Source organism: Dermacentor albipictus, chromosome 2, assembly GCF_038994185.2.
Source record: "Dermacentor albipictus isolate Rhodes 1998 colony chromosome 2, USDA_Dalb.pri_finalv2, whole genome shotgun sequence".
Taxonomy (NCBI): Eukaryota; Metazoa; Arthropoda; class Arachnida; order Ixodida; family Ixodidae; genus Dermacentor; species Dermacentor albipictus.
This window is the reverse complement of record NC_091822.1, coordinates 137,305,650-137,325,518: the sequence shown is the minus strand read 5'-3', so window position 1 is coordinate 137,325,518 and position 19,869 is coordinate 137,305,650. Positions and strand designations below refer to the sequence as shown.

Genomic DNA, 19,869 nt, shown 5'->3' with positions numbered 1-19,869 from the left:
GGGGCCTTCCGAAGCCCGATTTTTCGAAATTTTTTATGACAGCACTCTACAAAAGTGTTGTTTTCTCTATTTGTACCACGTATTTTATTATATTTCACTACGAGGTAAATAAAGGTCCGTGGATTGCAAAAAAAATAATAAATCAGAAAATAGAAAATTCTGACAATTTGACCACTTCAATTGCCGCGTCCCCTCTTAAGGATGTTTAGTCGTGCTGTTCTGTTTGTGTCATGCATTCTACTTGGTCATATTGCCTCTCGTTTACAATGGATATCCCTTGCTGATTTCTCTAGTGCGGAAATGATTGTGGAAATAAAACCAAAGCATTTGGCTGACAAGAGTTCCTTGCTTTCCTTCTCAGGCAACTGGAACGACCTGGCGGTCAGTGAGGACTGGAGTGAGGAGGACTGGACTGGTCAGCTGGAGACGAAAGTGTTCACGGCAAGTGGAGTGGCTGCAAATCCTCCGCCAGCACCCGACACAGCAAGCATCATACAGCTGTTGAAGGAGTCTCCACACGAGTCAATCAGTGTTGCCCAGTACAACCAGCAAGCTACCGAATCTATCAAGGCAGCTGTTGGGGTGAGCTTTCTGTCGTCCTAGTGGGCAGGGGAGGAAACAGACCATGGCAGGTTTTGGTAGGAATGCATCGGCAATCTTCGTTCCAAAATGAATGGTTGAGGTTGTGAAATTCTTAATTTCTTTATTTACAACATGTTCTTTTGGTTCTTTTTTAGTTTTCATTTTTTATGAGGTGATTGTGCAGCAGGCATTTAGACTATTCGTTGCATCATTAATTCAGAAAAAGTCATGGGGAAACGCAAGAATGTCACAGACCAGAACTATCACAAGAAGCCAACAAACACTGACACCAAGGACAACATAGTGGAAATTACTTGTGCAATCAAATTAAATAAAGAAGCGATAAATTAATGGAAATTAAAGTGGATGAAATAACAACTTGCCGCAGGTGGGAACCGAACCCACAACCTTCGCATTTCGCGTGCGATGCTCTGCCAATTGAGCTACCGCGGCGCCGTTTCCCTATCCACATTCTTCGGTATTTACCGTATTTACTCGCATAATGATCGCACTCGCGTAATGATCGCACCCCAGAATTTTGTCGTCAAAATTCGATTTTTTTTTTATTTCCCGTGTAATGATCCCACCCCGAACTTGCCGCAGCGATATGTGGTGTTCCAAGTCTAGCTAACAATGATCGCGCTTACCATCTGTCGAATGCTACGCGAACGACTCGCCTGCACGCACCAAACATTCTTAAGTGGATGCCTCATTTCATTACTTTCATCACTTTCCGCAATTCCATGACAAAAAGACGTACTACCAAACTTGTCTTTATTATGGGTAGGCTTTATAATAGTTGTGGTCAACAAAAACAAAAGAGGCGTTTCGATTCTTTTCATCGGCACTCGTGAGCACACAACAAATCGCGCGCGGCAATGATAGTAGCCACGTTTACACGGATACGTTAAAAGTGTACCCTATTCATACGCCGACGCTTGTAACACAGCTAAGATATTCGCCCACCCTTAGCGGAAACGTGCCGTGTTAGGACAGTAGTGAAACCGGTGCCGCAGTTTCCGCAGCACACCGGCCATGCGTTTCTGTCACTGGCAGCTAAGTGCGCCCATCTGTTTTTGTCCCCTCAAAGTGGACATGGCTACGTTATTGCCGCAAACTTGCCGATGTTAAGGGGGTATGAGGGTCTTGAAAACTTTTTTTTTATTTCTTAACGTATCTTCCTGAAAATTCGCATGCAGATATATCTTTCAATGCTGATTCCAAATATATATTCAGATTTGATATATCTCATTTAGAAATGAAGATATCGCAAAATAACTTATCCCACATAGGTCTTTTGTTACGGGCCATTATGGTAATTTCTTAATTAAAAAAACTAGTTTTAAAGAATAGCTGTCATTTCCAAGGACCTACTGCACATCCTAAAGCTAAAGAAATTTTTTAAAAGTCATCATATAGGTCATGAATGAATATCAAAGTAGGAAGAAAAAAACAATGCAGGAGTAATTAGCTTACACCTGACCTAATTGCTAGTCTATTTGGTTTAATGAAAAATGGAAAGCTTTAGGATGCAGCTGAGGTTTCACTGAAAAAAATGATACCTAATTCAATAAAATCAGTTGATGCAAACATTATGAAAAGTTCCGTAAGGCAAAGGCATTTGATCGAAAAAGCAAAGCTGAGAAAATTGCATTCAAAGTTTTGCTTACTCTGCCACTTTTGTTTACCTATCACATGGAAAAATTTAATGCTTTAGCATGCAGCCCAGTCATTACTGAACACAATAACACCAAACTCACAGAAATCTGTTCATGTAAAGATTGTGAAAACTTCTGTATTGCGTTGGCCTTTGACAAAAAAAAAGCTCAAAAAGTCACCTGCTATTTTCTATGAATCTGCCACACATTCACAAAAGTCCTGGGCAGTAGTCCTGGGTTCTGTCAGGCTTGTGTTTCTTGGCCATCCTCTTCTTCACCTTTTCAGCGTTGGTGTGACTTTTATCAGACCTGCACAGCCTCTGCTTATCTTTCTCAAGGCTCCTACGAATGAGGCAGCTCCCAGGACTGTAACCAAGCTGTGCTGCAACAGCTCTGCTGGTTGCTGCCATTCCTTGGTTGAAGCGAGAAACTGCTTCTGCAACAGCTCTTTCAACAGCCAGCAAAGAGTCATGCGTGTTCTTGGAGCTTTGGCTCCAAATGACAGAGTGTAGGCACTCAATGGCGTTCTGTGTCATGCCATCTTTGCAGCGCTCCAAGAGGGCCTCGTCGCCCAGCCTTGCAAAGATTGGCTCAAGAGCAGTGCGAACGTGGCCTGGCAGAGGGTTTTTGTGTGGTGACGGCTCCACTTGGTTCGCCAAAGCACGATTGAAGGCACACCACGAATCAACCCCTTGAGGACAGCAACTGTGGTCTGGGGCTTCATCTGTCGAGGTCATGTGCAACAGCGTGGCATGCACTGCCTTTTTCATGCCTGCAACGTCGTGGCTGTGGCTCCGCAAGGCATACCCATAGTAGTTTGTAATTTTCTTTATCTTATCTTGGGTGAGGTTGCCCTTTCCGCCAAGAGATTCTCCTTGTGCCTTCTTCTTCTCCACCAAGTTGCGAAGAGCCGTCCCCATCCGCTTGTGGACATGGTTCAAGCAGTCTTTCTTTTCAATGGATATATATCCATACACTTCTCCTGAGGTCAATGCATGAAAGGTGCGGCTATCACCATCAGAAAGTATAGTTGTGTACCGCAACCCATTTTTTTCCAGAGACCTGTTGAACAAAATGATAGCTGCTTCAGTCTCCATCCGGCCGGCATTGCAGTCGATGTTTTTCATGCACTTGTGGTTCATAGCCCAGTCACCGTACCCATCATCACTGGGATCAGGTGCCCCTTGGCACCCACGACAGTACCTCGAGAGCACAACATGGTCCAGTACTAGGCCAGTGTATAGCTCTATGATGCAGCCTACTGCAATATTTGAATTGTGACCACGTGTTTTCCATTTGCCATCAAATATGACATCTACATTTCCTGGTGGATTCAGGAAGTTCTTGTACATGTCCTTCACCACTTTGACGCTTGCTGCTTCTGTAGCAGTAGCTACTGCCTGGCAAGCTTTCACCATGGTGTCCATATGCCCCCTGAAAGTCTTGTGGTGAAGTCCTCGGTGAGAGAGGTTCATGGTGGCACAAAAATCTGCTAGGGCAGTCGCTCCCTTGCCTATACTTTGAATTCCCTTCATTGCCCGCAAATTGACTTCAAAGGGCGTGATGTTGGATTTCCCGGGCACTCGTGGCGACGAGAAGTGCCGCTCGGCGAAATCGCAATTTGAGCATGTGAGCTCCAACTTCACTGCTAGGCCGTATTCTCTCTCACTGCACTTTGCGAGTTGGAGAGTGGTCATCCCACACTTGCTGCAGCTTGTGGACACAAACATCTTCTTTAGCACTGAGAGATCAACGATGATGTACTCTGTGCCGCGATCGTCATCTTCACTTGCTGTGCCGACGTTCATTAGCTCGAACTTGCGGGAAGTCGCGGACTGCTTCGCCAATGAAGTTTTAACGTTGTCTGCGTAATTTTCGCGCCCCGCGCACTCCGCCTCCGTGAAAAACACAGTGTCGAAGCGTTGAGCACGCGAGCTCGGTTCAGCCGCGTCCGTCGGCACCGAAGCGGCGTGCGGAAACGCCGAAGTCAACGTTAGGCTTAGGTCAGCCGGCTCGGCCGCTTCCGACGACACGGAATCCGAAGCGACTTGCAGCGTCTCAAAAGTTGGCATTTTCGACGGGCTTAGTCCAGGCGCATCCACCGGCACTGCACAGACTTGCGGTAACGAAGTTGACACTGATCGGCACTGTCCAGCCGCGTCCACAGGCGAAGCTAGCGTCGACGGGGTTTGTTCAGCCGCGTCCACCGGCGAAGCTGTTGTTGGCGAGCTCAGTCCTGCCGCATCCACCAAGGGCACAGCAGCTTGCGGCATCACCGAAGCTGTAGTTCTCGACGATGTAGCGCTGTTCTTATTCCATGCGCGTCTCTTTTTGCCGACTGCTTTTCGCGTGCTTGCTTTCAAGCGCGCGTCTCGCGCCATCGTGACACGCGGAACAAAGCCACCAGGCACGCAAAAGCAAGAAATTCGTGGTTAAAAGAAGCGACCCAATAGCCAAAATATCTAGAAGAACGATAAAGAAAAAGGCAGAACGAAAAATACTAGGAAACAAAGAGGAGCTCGAAAAATGACGTGCGTCCAGGCGAAAGCAGACGACGTGAAGGAGTCGGACAACGCGGCCGCGGAAGGCGAAGCATACGTCACGGCCAATCAGAGGGCTGCGCCTCGAGGAGGCGCCCGGTTCACCCAATCAGCGGCTGTCTCGCGACGATTTCCCGCTTGAGAACGGGTGCCAATCCCTCTGCTGCACGAGGGTCTACAGCGTGCCGAGGGGCGCCAGAATGGAGAGCGGGAAACCAGCTTTCAAACGAGACCAAGATGGCGCCGATCGGTACGCGTCGCGCGGAGCTACGGCAGCTTGAAAATGAGGCAAATCTTCGCGCTTGGCGTTCAATTTCGGCTCACCGACGTTTATAAATTACCGTTTATTTTATACTTCGAGTAGGAATTGCGCCATAATATTTTGTAGAGGCATAGTTGGGACATTAAGGACTTCAAAAACGCAATTTTTGAAAATTGCCATTTTTGACCATTTTTCGCGATTTCAAGACCCGCGTCCCCCCTTAAGGGGGGACACGGGTTGTGGCGACCAAAAATCGCGAAAAAACTCGATATTTTTTTATTGCATTTTTGGAGTGTACAGCTATTATTGCATCTACATTGTTAATTTCATCCCGATAACATCAGTATTTTAGCCGCAGTGACGCCTTATACGACATGTACTAGCTGAATTTCAGGCGGAACTTGCGCTGAAACGGCATATTTTCCGAAACGCGCGCCTGCTCTTCCAGTAGTGCTAGCGCGGACATCTTGGTCTCATCTGAAAGAGGCGACTTTTCCCTTTCAAATTCCCGCCAGAACGGGCCCCGTTCGGCCATTGGCCACTTAGAAAATACGCGGCAAAAAAAGGTACTAGAACGTCATCCTATTCGTCACTCGGTGCACGTGACTTGAGCTTGCCTCCCGATTGGCGGAGCTGCATGGCCATCGTCTGCTCTGCGCTTGGAGCCGCGCTGGCCGCGCATTGAGGTGCGCCATCTTGCCCCAGTGTCAACGTGATGTCTGAAACGGAGCGCAAATTTCGAACGCGGCACAAGTTTGGTGCGAAAAAAGTGCGACGGACGCTCACCGAAAACTTCAAAAAACGCTGCTCAACACCGCAAAACGCCCAGGACGCCACTACCTCAGCATCCGATGCCGAAATCGTCGATGCAGCAACGACAGGCCTAACGACCGCATCCGCTGCTGCGGATACTGCGACAAGTCCGTCTGCCGCGGACCCTTCGATCAGCTCTCGCGTACGGCAAGATACGATCTACCGGCAACCCTCCGAGCTGGAGGAGGAGGAAGCGAAAGCCAAAGCGAAGCTATCGGAGTTGTCTTCCGCTCCAGCGACGGAAAGGAAACGCGAGTTCGTGGGTGACAGTACCGACGATGCACTTCGCCCGCCTGATGGGACTACGTTCACAATTGTGGATTTGAGTGCCGTGAACACTTTATTAGCGTTTGCGAACTGCAACATCTGCAATGGTGCTTTAGAAATCGTCCGGGACGAGCGGGAATACGGACTCGCTGTGAAGCTGCGTTTTATGTGCGCGAACTGTGGAGAGATTGTGTCGGTGTGGAGCTCGCCGCGCGTTCACAGTGCTGAACGGATGAAACCTTTTGCTGTGAACGTTTTGGCTACGCGTGCCATGCAGGCAACGGGGAACCGGCAGACTGCGTTCAATGACATTTTCTCGTTGATGGGGATCAGCCGTCGGGCGCTTCACACGAAAACGTGGCAGAGCTACGTGAAGACGAAGTTGACGCCAGCGGCCGATCGCGCCGCGCGTAATCTGACGAGCGACTGCGTGCGGTCGGTTCGCGAACTTTACGCCGAACTGAACGTAGGTCATACTGGGAACATCGCGGTATCGTACGACGGGTCATGGATGACCCGCGGTCATACGTCCCATATCGGCATCGGCACTGTGATCGAGTTGTTCAGCGGACTTGTGCTCGACTTTGTGGTATTGAGCAATTTCTGTGCTGGGTGCGAGTCGGGGCCTAAGGAGAGTGACCCTTCCTATGGAGCCTGGAAGAATGGCCACAAGTGTCAAAAGAACACTAATAAGAAAGCTGGGGAGATGGAGGTGGAAGCTGCCCTCATTCTTTTCAGGCGTTCATTGGAGCGGCACAATCTGCGGTATACAACGGTGCTTTGTGACGGGGACAGCCACAGTTATCTCGCTTTACAAGATGATGAAGTGTATGGGTATATCCCGATTGAAAAAGAGGACTGTGTGAATCATGTGCAAAAGCGCATGGGGACGGCTTTGCGCAACTTGGTGGCAAAACACAGAGGCCCTGGACATGAGAGTCTTGGTGGAAAGGGCCGCTTGACAGCAGACTTTATCTCCAAGTTAACCTCTTACTATGGTTGGGCTCTGAAGACCCACAAAGGAGACGTAGATGCCACTCAAAATGCAGTGATGGCCACATATCATCACGTGACATCAAACGATGGTGTGGCTAATCACACTCTTTGTCCATCAGGCCCAAACTCCTGGTGCAAGCAAAATGCTGCAGCGGCCAAGGGTGAGCCGGTTCCAAAACATCCTCGAAAGCTTCCTCCTCATGTTTGTCAGGCTTTACGTCCCATTTATGAACGTCTTTCAGACAAGAAACTGCTGCAACGTTGCCAGCGTGGTAAAACGCAAAATAACAATGAAAGCCTGCATTCGATGATCTGGGCACTGGCGCCAAAAGACAGGCACGCTTCTTTATTCATGGTGGAGGCTGCTGTGGCAGAGGCAGTACTAAAGTTCAATGCAGGCAATGCAAGGGCCTCAAAGGACATAATGAGAGAATTATGCCTGAATCCAAGCGAGCAAAGTTGCACCCGCATGGCCGAGAAAGATAGGCGTCGAATGGCAGCATCAGCCAAGAAGCGCAAAGCGTCAGAAGATTTGCGCCAGTCCCTCAAAAAGCGGCACACAGGGGCTGGGAGTCAGCAGGACTACATGCCTGGTGCCTACTGAGCTGTTCCAGCCGTAAATTTGTAAATAAAATAGGGTTTTCCACGTTTTCTCACTTTTCTCAAAACATGTTTTTGGGTCACTTCACTAGACTGTCGGAGTGATATCTCATTATCTAGAACAGCTAGAGCAGTAATTCTTTCTTTAGCAGAAAGCCTAATCTGCATATTACAAAGTGCTGAGAGCAGAATTTCAAATATGTGCACGTGTACTTTTGCACTTTATTTTCTTTTGATGTGGTAGCTTTAGGTCAAGGAAAGAATTTTGATCACCTGCAGAATGGCGAATTAGAATCTAATTTGAAAACTTTTTGCAGCATTGCAGTTATTGTACATTATAGTATCTAGCTATGCAATAATATTCACTTTCTGCTGAGCAGTTTTTTTTTCCATTGTCTCCGCAAACAATAGAGTGGCAGCACTGTGAATCTCCTGAACTAATGGACCTACAAGAAAAATTATTGCATATTTGAAATCAGCACAAAAAACTAACTAAGCTTGTTTATTTTCATCAGATTTGGCCATAAGATCCATAAGATGCAGGAAATAATCTCCACAACCCATGTCCCCCCTTAACGATATTATTCATCACTGATACGGAAGAAACTGTTTCAATGCACGTAATGTACTCACGAGAAGAAGAAAAAATCGCGTTCGGCGCGTTCGGCTTGCTCCGCCGGCCGCCATGTTTGTTTTGGTGTCCCGCACCCGCATCCCGCAGCAAACGCGGGACGAAAAAAAAAAGTTTTTTTTTTTTCGTGGGAAATTTAACCCGCGTAATGATCGCACCCCTGAATTTGCATCAATTTTTCTGGCGAAAAAAGTGCGATCATTACGCGAGTAAATACGGTATGTGTCCTAGAAGAACCCTGGGAGTGTTAGCCAGCGCCACCATTCAGAGCCCTTGGCGGCGGACGTGGATCGTCCTTTTTGCCGCAGGCGTCATGAGAACGTGATCTTTTTGGGTGAAGGCAACTGGCCAATAAACCCACATATGCTACCTGAAGGCATCAATGTTGCCGGATTCTATCTTTCACGGGCTTGTTCAAACAAACATCGGGTGGCTGGAGCTGCGATGTCATGCTGCCGGGTATCATGACAATGTCGGTGTTGCATGCAGCCAGCTTGTCGTTGTTGCGCTGGTCAAGGTGGCACCTGAACGTGTCGAGCACAAGGATCCCACGCAGACCCACACTGCCGCCGGATCTCTTCCGCCGAACGTTATCATTCCAGTCAGCGACCAAGTCCGTGGTCATCTTACCTCTTTCATTTGTACGCATAATCCCGCCACTCGGAAACACGATTCTTTTCGGGAGCATCTTCTGTCTGAAGATAATATATGGGGACAGCTTGTGCCCATCCGCAGTACAACAAAGCATTGCGGTGACTCAAGTTCTTTTCGTGGCCAGAAGACAAAACTCGCATTTGCTTCGCCCCTTTTTCAACGGTTGTGGTGGCAGGCATGTCAAAGTAGAGCAGCGTCTGATAAACATTTCCAATCTGTCCGAAGTGGTAGCCGTTTCTATGGTGCAACTTAAAACGTACCGCTGAAAACTGCAATTTCTTTTCATATTCTTCAGGCAATTTTTGCCATATCCCTGTCCACCTTCGAAGAGAAAAGCCTTTTCTTTTCATAAGATTTGATAGACGGCCTCTGCTCGCTTTGAAGTCACTCCGCATTAGACCTTTCTGTAGGGCTAACTGCATCGCCCGTACTTTGAGCAGATCGGTCATCAACGGCCGCTGTGCCGCTCGCTACTCTTGCACGTGTTCCGCAAGTGGGCGGTAGATTACACCGGCGCCTGGTTACACGTACAACATGGAGGTATGCACATGGAGGAAGCTGTGACAGCTAGGCTGGAAGCGTGTACGAGACGGCCATTTTGCAAATGTTGACGGCGGTATGGTAACACTTATTTAGGGTCGTACCCCATTCTAACGTGCATGCAATTTCTGGGCCCATTCCATCTGAAAAAGTGTGTGCATTAGGTTCAAGTCAATACAGTAATTCGATATAGATGTTCTGAAGAATTCGATAACAAAAAAGCTCATACCAGTTGTAAGAGCACTTTGTTGATGAAATGAGCTAATAGCGGTGTTATGCGGGTCCTCCCAATCTGGATTGAAGTCCACGACCGTAATTGGCTCCTTTCTGCAGCTTGCATAAAGGAGCCAATTGCGGCTAAGAAATTCAGTGGGGAATAGGCTCAATCAGAATCAAAACTGCACTGTACAACACCCATATACATTCGGTTTGTTGTGGCATAAAATTGTCGGGGATATTCTGCTCAAGTGGGGACGTTTATTCCAAAATCAACTTCCTTTTTTTTTTTTTTTTTCCTTTGAGAGAGAGAGAGATTTCGATAAACAGTGGCGGAGGTAGTGGTAATGTTTCTGTGGTACTGAATGGTTAGGTGTGTTGCCGTGTTCGTGCCAAATACTGAAGCTCAGGATCTTCGTTGTACCTAGCCTGACATTACGTCAGTTACCCTCTGCGCATTGAAAACAGCTTTTTTAATGAAATACAGTCTACACTCGTTACAAACGCCCCATGTACAACATACTTTCGGATATAACGGACGATATTTCAACTTTAGTTTGTTCTACCTATTTATTGACACAACCAAGTTAGCTTTTCAGACTGTGCTACAATGGACTCTGCTACAGCAGACGAAATTAGCAGCAATTTTTTTCAAAACGGGCGTATAAAACATACTTAACATACTTTTGCTGTGTCAGCACGGGCTGACAACTTATTTTCAACGGTCAACCGACGATAGCGGCTCAATATCACGCACGAGAGTAAGGCCGGGCGACAATGCGCTGTCTTTCGCGCATGAGGCACCGGAGAAGGGAAGGGAGAGTGGGGTTCTACTTTTGAAAGCGATCTGCGATGTGGACAAAGTGCTTGCCTGCACGGGCACCAGTATCTTGAAAGCGATCTGCAATGTGGACAAAGTGCGCGCCCTCACGGGTCTCGTCTTCAAAGCAATCTGGGATTTGGACAAAGTGCGCCCAGTGCTGGTAGCATCATATGCGCTGTGCTTTCGATGTTCGCGTTGAAGCAAGAGACCGCACGGAGGTCAGTTCACTCGCTGCTGCTACTGCCGCGCTTCCTCACTCCGTTTTGACAGCAACTTTCCGAAGTCGTAGAGAGAGATAAAACTACTATCCTTACTTCGCATGGCTGTCTACTGATTTGCTATTGCAATCGATGCTTTGCCTTTTGGGTGAAACTGCAACCTTGTTTAGTTTGGACGTTCCATTCTTTGCAATGATGTTAGACATAGTGACCAAAGTTTCGGAAGTGAGGTGTTTCGGATATTACGGACTTCAGACAAAGGACATTATTTGTCAGATTATCAAGGGTCTGTTGCAATGAGAGTCTACTGTAATATTATAGGCGAACTTCACCCATTTTGAAGGTACAGTTGCCGACCGTTTATTCGGACCTCACGGGGACTGCGGAAATGTCCGAATAAATAGGCGTCCGAAAAAGCAGATTAAGAAAGAAAAAATGAAATCCTTTATTTCTACGCACTTATTCGGGCTCGGCAGTAGGCTTGAAGAAATCGTGAGTGCGCCGTTGCACGCTGTTCTGTTTACGCGCAATCGGATAAGCCTGAATCACGGAGAGGGTCGTACCATGGTCGTACGGTCACTATAGGCAGCTGAAAGCACAGTCACTGCTTGTGCATGCTCCGCTTGCGACGGCAGCGTACCACATGGTGCATCATCGTCCGGCGGTGCAGTAGAAACCTGACGAATGATCTCGCCGTCGTCGAGTTCTGCGCATGTCAGTACAGCAGTGTCAGCACCCTGTGAAACTGTCAAATGAGACGGTGTCCGGAATCGTAATGCAACCACTGCGCAGGTCTCGGCAGAACATTTTCCGTGTCAGTAGGGAGCACATCGGAAGGCAACAAATCTTAGGCCTCCCGGCACGCACTTGCCGGCGTTCCCCAGCGCTGTCTGTGCAGGCATTGCGGCGCCATTAGACACTTGACGCGATGTTTCCGTACGCCGCGTGTGATCACCGAAACCTCGACACAGCACACAAACACCACCGTGCCGACACCAGTCGCACAAACGAAAAACGTGGCCTGCTCGCAGCGTCGTGCACAAAAAAAAAACACATCAGCTGCTGGATTGTCTTGACATGGCTTACTAAGCTGAAACCGGAACTGCTGTACGGCCACTCAATCGAACCAGGCAGAAATGACGATGATGATGAGCGGGGATTTCCACTAGCGCCACTTCAAGGGGCAGCAAGAAGGCTCCGTTCAAAATGAAAATGGCGTTCAGCAAGTCGAACTAAGCACCAGTCCGAGTCGGTGCATGATACCCTTCATCGAGTTGGCTCAAGGAGTGTCCGAAAAATCGGACGAGAGGTTGCAAGGTGTCCGAACTTTCGGCAGTTGTTACACATTATGGTCTGTAAAGAGAATGGCGGGGCCGCGAAGCTGATTGAATAATCAGGCATGTCCGAATTTTCGGAGTCCGGAAAGTCGGTCGGCGACTGTACCTAACCAAAGACTTGAGATGTGTTGATCATATGCAGGCACGTCACAATGTTCACTGAATCACAAGTTGGTAACATACAAGGTATAGAAGTACCACTTTGATGAATGAGTGTGCAAGGTCACCAGTGACGTATGTGCATGTGCTTTTCAAGGCAGACACAAAAAGAACACACACTTGCCATACATTTACTAGGCGATCAAGTGCCGAACAATATGATGGAGAGCACAGGCCAGGCCAAAAGGGTCGACGCTCCTCTAGATTCATAGCACTGTGACCATGGTCATTGCTAGCAATGCTAAATGCTATCCTAGTTGATTTTTGGAAATGTGCCAGCTTCTGGCTGTCTGTACTTTCACATATTTTTATTTATTGGCAAGTTCATCTGTGGCTGGTTGCAGCATTTTGTTGGACACCTAGCAAGCTCTCTTTGCATTTTTTGTAGTTTGGAATCAACTTTGTTAGTTCATTGTTGCATATGGTTGCCTTGATATCGTGGGGAACCCCTCTGTCCATTGCCAGGTTGGCTCGGCAGCCAATTCCGTGACCAGCAGCAGCTACCCCGTGGCTCAGACGGCGTCCTCTGCAGACGTGTCTTCTGTCACCACCTCCAAGCCAGTCCCTGCGTCCCAGCGGACAAAGACGCCAAGGGTGCGGGTGCCACCTCCCTCCAAGGTCTGTGAGAATGTGTACAATAACAAGCTACAGAATTCAGGCCAGGGCTTATGCATTCACTAGCGCACGTACCGCATGCACTAGTGAATGGCTCAGTCGTGGTACCGAGGGGGGGGGGGGGGGGGGGGGGCACTAGGTGCTATCACGCGATTCTGGAATCTATTCAACTTCAAGAGGCGATGAGGCACTTTAAATTCCTTTATTCTCTTAAATAATTCTATTGAAATCTGCACAGTTAATGTATTTTTACCAGCTGACCAGAAATGCGATTATTTTTTTTTTTTCCTATGATAAATATTTTTCATTAGATCCAAAAGAGGATGTTCTTTAAGGCCTAATGAGCTAATGAACAGCAACTTGCATACAGTACACTTATTGGTTCTGAATGTTCACAGTGGGTCATAAGCTACAAATTGTTTTAGACCATTTTTGAGCAAAGAAATACGTTTGTCAAATTTAGTCATAAAAAGTGCCCACCTTGATAATAGAAAAATATCAAGTTGAGCATTTGTTATAGCTAAGTTATGACTAGATGGCAAAATCTCTCAAATTCACGGAAACTTGTGGGGGGGATATAGAAAGTGTTCACAAGCACATCCCTCTGGAAATAATAACTTTAGTAGACCGAGGATACTGCAAAACTTCAGCAGCTGAACACGCCCGATCCCAATCGCGCATGCAGTGAGCAACTTTCAGGTAGCAATGTAACTAAACGCACAAAAGCTTTTCTTCAATTGTAAATATCGCCAGCTTTAGTGGTCAGAAATGGTCTGCGGGCATTAAGGGCGGACGTGGCTTTGAACATCAACTTCCTTGTTTCTTCATCGATTTTGATGAAAATTGGCACAAATGTTTAGAATGTCTCCCTGGTGCTTCCATAAAAGTTTCAAAGCGATATCTTCAGAACATTTTATTCAATTTTATTGAGCAGAATTTTTCTCCCTCATACTTTCTGGAGAGCCTGGGGAAACCAAAAAACTTGATAGAAGGCTTGTGAAGTATTGACTGCATAGCTAAATGCGGGTGAAAAATCATGACATTCTTGCTTTTTTTTTTTCGAAGCAAATTTTTTTTGGAGTGTCATATTTTGTTACCTTTACATCAAGCGCACTTTCAGGGTGGATGAATAGCCATATCATAAACTATATCATAAACTATATCGTAGTCCGGGGCAGCAGCGCAGACAATGTGCAGGTGACGGTAAACCAGGGGTGACTCCACTCACGCTGCGTACACTCAGCAAACACTAAAGTAATGCAAGGGAGAGGAATTCTGCATGCATATCGCCCATGTGGTACGATGTTCAACTCGGCAAGCAAAAGATCGGGCAGCTACTCAGATGCCAAGTTCACATGAGCGAAGCTCCCTTCCTTGAGGCGAACGAGTAATTTCAATTCATGCGAGGCTAACTAGAATGAGGGAAGCAAATTGCAACACCTCAACGCCACGGTCCACCAGGTTGTGTCCCTCCACGTGCGACAGGCAGCTTCGTAAAGCCTTGGGCCTAAAGCGTCGCTACCCTGACAACAACCGGCATCGAAAAAGCAACACCCAAAATGGGCGCAAAACAGGCAGTCGCGAGGAGACATCAGCTCTGTTAGGTGGTCCTACCCCTCTCTGTGCACACAGCATCCGAGTTGACGGTGCCCACCGTCCGAGACGGTGTCGGAGCGCCTGGTGCCAGGCCACAATACCAGTCGGCCCGTAACAGCACCCGTGGCCTGCGGCCACTCGGCTCCCAGAGCCGCGACTTCATCAGAGTCGGAGAGATAGAAGAAGCTATTTACATAAGAAATTCGGACCACCCACGAGGCTTCCCTACGCACTCGCTTCAGGCTTGCCAATGCTCTGTAGGCGCTAAGCCTCGCTCTCCCAGGATGAAGACCACGTGGCTCTCGTACCGACGAATGTCATTTAAAAAAACACTTGCGGAAAGGCTTAGAATGTTGACAAGTTCAAACGCACGACAGCCACTGTCGCTTCGCTTAAGAAAGCACGCCGCCAACGCTAGTGATCAAATTCCACGCTAGCCCTACTCTTCGGTTCAAACAAAGGTCTCTAATGAAGCAAAACTGTTAAAACTATCATCTGATGCCCCAAGAGCCCCACATTGGGCGCCAGATGTGGGGATTCTCATTCGTGCTCTTGGGACTAGGGAACGACAACACAGTAGTGCAAACAATCGCAAGGGCATTTATTGCACCTTCCATAGATCACTGCCTGCTAGCCAAGTTGCTATCCACAAAACATGCCGATGGGCGCGCAACAAATCTAGAAGTCCGACTCTCTCGAACTCTCTCGTACTGCGCCTCAACCAGACCAACTACTGCGGGCATCACACAGGCCACGCGGTGAAGCCTAACCGCCGGAGACGGGAGGCATGCGGGAAAACTACACATCAGGGGACGCGTGAAAGTCGCACATCCCCACAGTGTGCATCTGTGTGTGTGTGTCTGTGTACGGGCCTCGATTACACAAAGGCCTAAGGTGGGCTTCGTACAGCAGCTCTCGCCATAGAACTCCGCACCCGATTCACAAGTAAATGCTGCAATGGTGTTCGCATGGCTACAAAGTTCTGACGCTCATGACAATCGAACTTGTGCTTAACAGACCTAATTCCGTGCACTGGCGTTAGTGGCCACGAAATTTCGCAATACCTTTCAGCAACTATTCGAAACCTTTACGTGTGAAAGCTGGTTTGTGTTGCTTATCCTAACTACTGGCCAGAGGGCAAGAGCGGCGGTGTTTGTTAAAAAGTATCTGTAAGCACTAAAAATGCTACTTGTTCTGTGTGTGCTTTCTACAGATACCAGAGTCAGCAGTTGAAATGCCAGACGACAGTGCCGTCTCTTCACTAGAAGTTCAGTTTGGTGGCCTTGAGTTCGGCACAGACACGTTTGACTTCGGGGCTGCGGATGGCTTGGCAGCTGTGTCCACAGCACAGCCCACAATGCCGCCAGGGTTGGTTCAGAATGAGCAGGCAGCAGTCACTTCATCGGTTCCCTCGTCCACACCTTACCTGGATGGACATCATGGTGTCAGGTAGGTGGCCTAGCATATTAGGTTTATCCTGCGAGTTTTCATTGCCAGTTTCACATATAGCAAAAAAAATTATACAGCTGTAGCTGACCCAGATCTTGATAGCAGTCTGAGTGCAAAGTTTGTTTCAAGAAAATTGAGAAATACAGACAACTCTATTTAGAAGTGAAATGAAGTACATGTTTACATGTTGCCCATTGTAACAGGTTGGTGTGCAGCGGTGTGAAACGGTTATCAAAAGAGAAAAAGATCATGTTGATTGCCGGTGCTCTGCATTTTGCGTGAAGCGAGATTGCTCACGAGGAAGTGGGTGCACATTTGGCATGGCAAACTCTGCACCAACACAGCATCGCCTTAGATTTCACACATGACGACTCTCTATGACAAGACCGCAGTCACAATCATCTTTGCTTACTGCCGCAACTTGCACTTCACACAAGACAGCAGAGCATTTATAAAATCAAGGCTTACGATAGCAAAGCGCGCGCCCATTGCATCTGAGCCAGCCGCAGCTGCATCAGTGTGAGCAAGAAACTCTGTTTTTCGCTTGGTAACTGGCGTTGAACCAGTCTTGTAGTTTTTCTTGAGCCTTTATTTTCTCGGCAGCTGGCTCGATGGATTCCGACAGGGTCATTCTGGACTCGCTCTTGGCTTGCGCCAAGGACGCGCAGCTTCTAGGATGGCTCTGAATACGCCTCCCCCCCCTCCTCTTCCTATTCCCCATTATAGGACTTCGCGCCATCCCTTAATAAATACATTTTGTCATCATCATTTTCTCCAAATCATCTGGCTGCAGTAGTCGTGCTGGAATGCCGCATGAAGACTGGCAACATATTACATAACAGACGTTGCCTTCAATAATTCTCGAAGTCACATGTCACCATGAGCAACGTCGCAGTGCAAACACGTGTGCACAGGTGCACTAGCACGTTTACGTCATTCTCCAACTTTGGAGCGCAGCACCTGTGAGAAGGCAAAACGGCGTTCAGTTCGAAATTTCAACTCTTCATGCGGTGCGTTGCAATGTAATACTTTGCAGGCATGATCAGTATCGTACATTGTATGCCATGCGCTTGTTAGTTCAAAATGGCCAGACCTGGTGAGAGGCCCTATAATATATGCAGATTCGGAAAATGCAATGTTGCAGAACTTGATGTTTTAGTAGATTTTAGGCCTGAATTCCACTTTCCCCTCCCCCTAATCTTTTGTGCATGTGTTTAAATCTTGGCTGTCGCCTCTCCGGTGATGATGTGGTTTGTGACTTTCGTTCTCCTGAATGTGCACAGTTGAATGAGACTAATTAAAACACACTGAGGAGATGCTGCAACCAAGGGCTGTGCTTTTTATAGGCTGGCCTATTGCTCCAACCTCGGAGATTGTGAATGGTAGTTACAACCGATAGAAGAAGGGTTCACTGTAGCACTGGACTGTAGTTTGCTTTCAGCAGGGATGCAGTGAAACCTTGTTAACCTTCATTTTAAAAGTTTCGTTTTAAAAGTAGTAAAGTCAAATTTCTGACTTCAGCAACCATTGAACGTAATGTGTTTTGTATCCGCATAAACTATACCAGCTTACTGCATACGTATTGGTTAACACAGTGTTTTCACTTTTCATTGTGAAGTCGCGGCGGTACATTGGCCTGGCAGAACAACGTGCTTCATAGATTGGAACGGCCTCCCTAAGCGCAAACGCAGAGGGCGCATGGAAGGGTAAAGCCGCATCAGCATCAGCATCATTTCAGCGCTGTGCCAGAGTCGGAGAGTGTTGGGGCCCATGTTGTGGCGTCGATCAAGCTAGGACAAAAACCGGGTGCTCAGAATAGAAGAAAAATTGGGACATCGTTCTGCCATCGAATGTGGCACGAAGAAGTCGGGGCTGGCACGCGAGAGGGGTGTACCATTGGCTACAGTGTGTGGCATTTGGAATGCCAAGGAGAAGTTAGTTGCACGGCAGTGCTGCTGCGACCGCAAAAATATGTCTGCTATGAGGTTCGACTTTTCGCCATTGTTACCTCTGTTAATGCCGAAGCGTCACCTAACAAAAGTAAGGGCGATTCAAGCCCGACAGTGGCAGATGCTGCACGTTATGTCAGCCTCATGCAGGTGTCAGTCTCGTGGCTGGTGGAAAAGTTTGTTCATATCTTAAGGGAGGAAGAGGAGTTTAGAAACTTATTTTTTGACTAAATTTAATGACAATTGTCACCCAGGCAGTTTTTCATGCTGATTTCAAAACTACAATTACTTTTTTAAATTGACTGAATGATTCAATATATAATTAAAATTAATCACCTATTGTTTATCTGAACACCTGTCAGAAGAGTATCAGCCAGAATGTTTTATGAAGACATGTCTGGATACTACAAAGTGTAAGCTGCACAACTATTGGCTACTTTTTTTATATTGCATGTATTAGTTTTACAGCAATTTGAAGTTCGATCTTTAGATATGGAAATCATGTGGTCCAATTAGTAGCCAGATTTTAAAATTTACAAAAGCAAAATTAAAAAATCTGCTCCTAGCATTGTGTGGTACACACATGTAGCTACATGCCACTTTTAAAATTACGATTCTACATAACCTGAAGACAGAGATAGCGCTTCGGCAAGTTTAAAGAACATCAAACATGAGATTCTAAGAAAGCTTGAAAAAAGAAAATGAGCTTATTTTTATAACGGAACACCACGAAATATTTGAACATATACAAGTGCTATTGCATTAGTAGCCTCCAGGAATGTAGTCTGGCTAGTGTCATTAGGTGATGCCTTCTGAGCACTTGCTGAAAGCTTTCAGCAGATGCGTGCTCAGCAGGCGTAGCCAGCATCTTGTTTGTTCCGGCCGCCGTGTCGTCAGCACGATCTAGTAGTTCCGATTTTTGGTCATTAAGCATTAGCGCCAACTCCTGCGCTGTGGAAAAAGTGCTTCTTTATGGAAACTTTAGCCTATATTTAGCCAAGACTGGTGCCAAACATTTATATTACAGCTACAATATTGATTTAGAATGCTCAAAATTTGGTATGGCACTGCGGTTGCTTAGTGGGTATGTGTTGGCCTGCTAAGCACGAGATCACGGGATAGACGGAAGTGCAAAAACACCCGTGTACTGAGATTTAGGTGCACTTTAAAGAACTCCATGTAGTCCAAATTTCCAGAGTCCCCCACTAAGGTGTGCCTCATCATCATATTGTGGTTTTGACACCTAAAACCCCATAATTTAATTTCTTTACTGTATCGCCAAAGGAAAAGACCTTTCTGGCCATCTCATCTGCCCACCGCGAAACAGCAGAAACTCAGTCAAGCATTCATATGAAGCATGCGTTTTGATCAAGCACATCTCTAATTATTTCATGCCTACTCCCTTGCAGTAAGGTTCCATCATCAACAGTCTCCAGCAGTCCTGCGGGTTCGCTAGGTGCCTCCTCGGTTGCCAGCAAAGATGTTGCTCCCGCAACGGCTGGTGCAGTGCCTCAACCACAGTCGCAGCCACCGCAGCAACAGTCTCAGCAGCAGTCACTACCTTCTCAGCCAGCAGCAGCGCCGCCTCGGCCTCCTGGCATCCCTGCGCCCAAGGAACCTCAGGGCCTGGGAAACAGTGTGGCCCCTGCGGGCAATGCACTGGGCAGCGTCCCCGCGTCCTCTGCAACCTCAGCAGGTGTTGCAGCATCTGCAACTTCCTCGGCCAGTCACAAGGTGAGCAATAGCTTCAGTGGACCACCAGTCATCTGTCCCCCGTGTTATGACCTCCTCAGCCCAACTTATATCTGATCTTGACTAGACTGCCTTTGTATAGCCATGTTTGATTGGTAATGCATGGTGCCATCTTACTGTTTTGTGTAACGCTAGCCCAGGGTTCTCCCCAGAAATTTTTTAGAGGCGAACATCATGCAACAAGGGTGGAAGGGTGGGGGGGGGGTACAAAC

General features: G+C 47.4%; 1 protein-coding gene across 17 annotated transcripts in view; it reads left to right on the top strand.

Moving 5' to 3' along the window:
• Nucleotides 1-19,869, top strand: part of LOC135918464 (protein lingerer-like) — a 102,462-nt gene that overhangs the window by 22,781 nt on the left and 59,812 nt on the right. For all 17 annotated transcript variants that reach the window (XR_010569677.1, XR_010569676.1, XR_010569685.1 and 14 more), the window contains exons 8-11: nucleotides 362-582; nucleotides 12,762-12,914; nucleotides 15,721-15,956; nucleotides 19,315-19,639. Coding sequence is in view for 11 of the 17 variants with exons in the window: in XM_065452116.1 (XP_065308188.1) it covers nucleotides 362-582; nucleotides 12,762-12,914; nucleotides 15,721-15,956; nucleotides 19,315-19,639 (935 nt within the window). In the remaining 6 variants the exon portion in view is untranslated. The remainder of the gene's footprint in view (nucleotides 1-361; nucleotides 583-12,761; nucleotides 12,915-15,720; nucleotides 15,957-19,314; nucleotides 19,640-19,869) is intronic.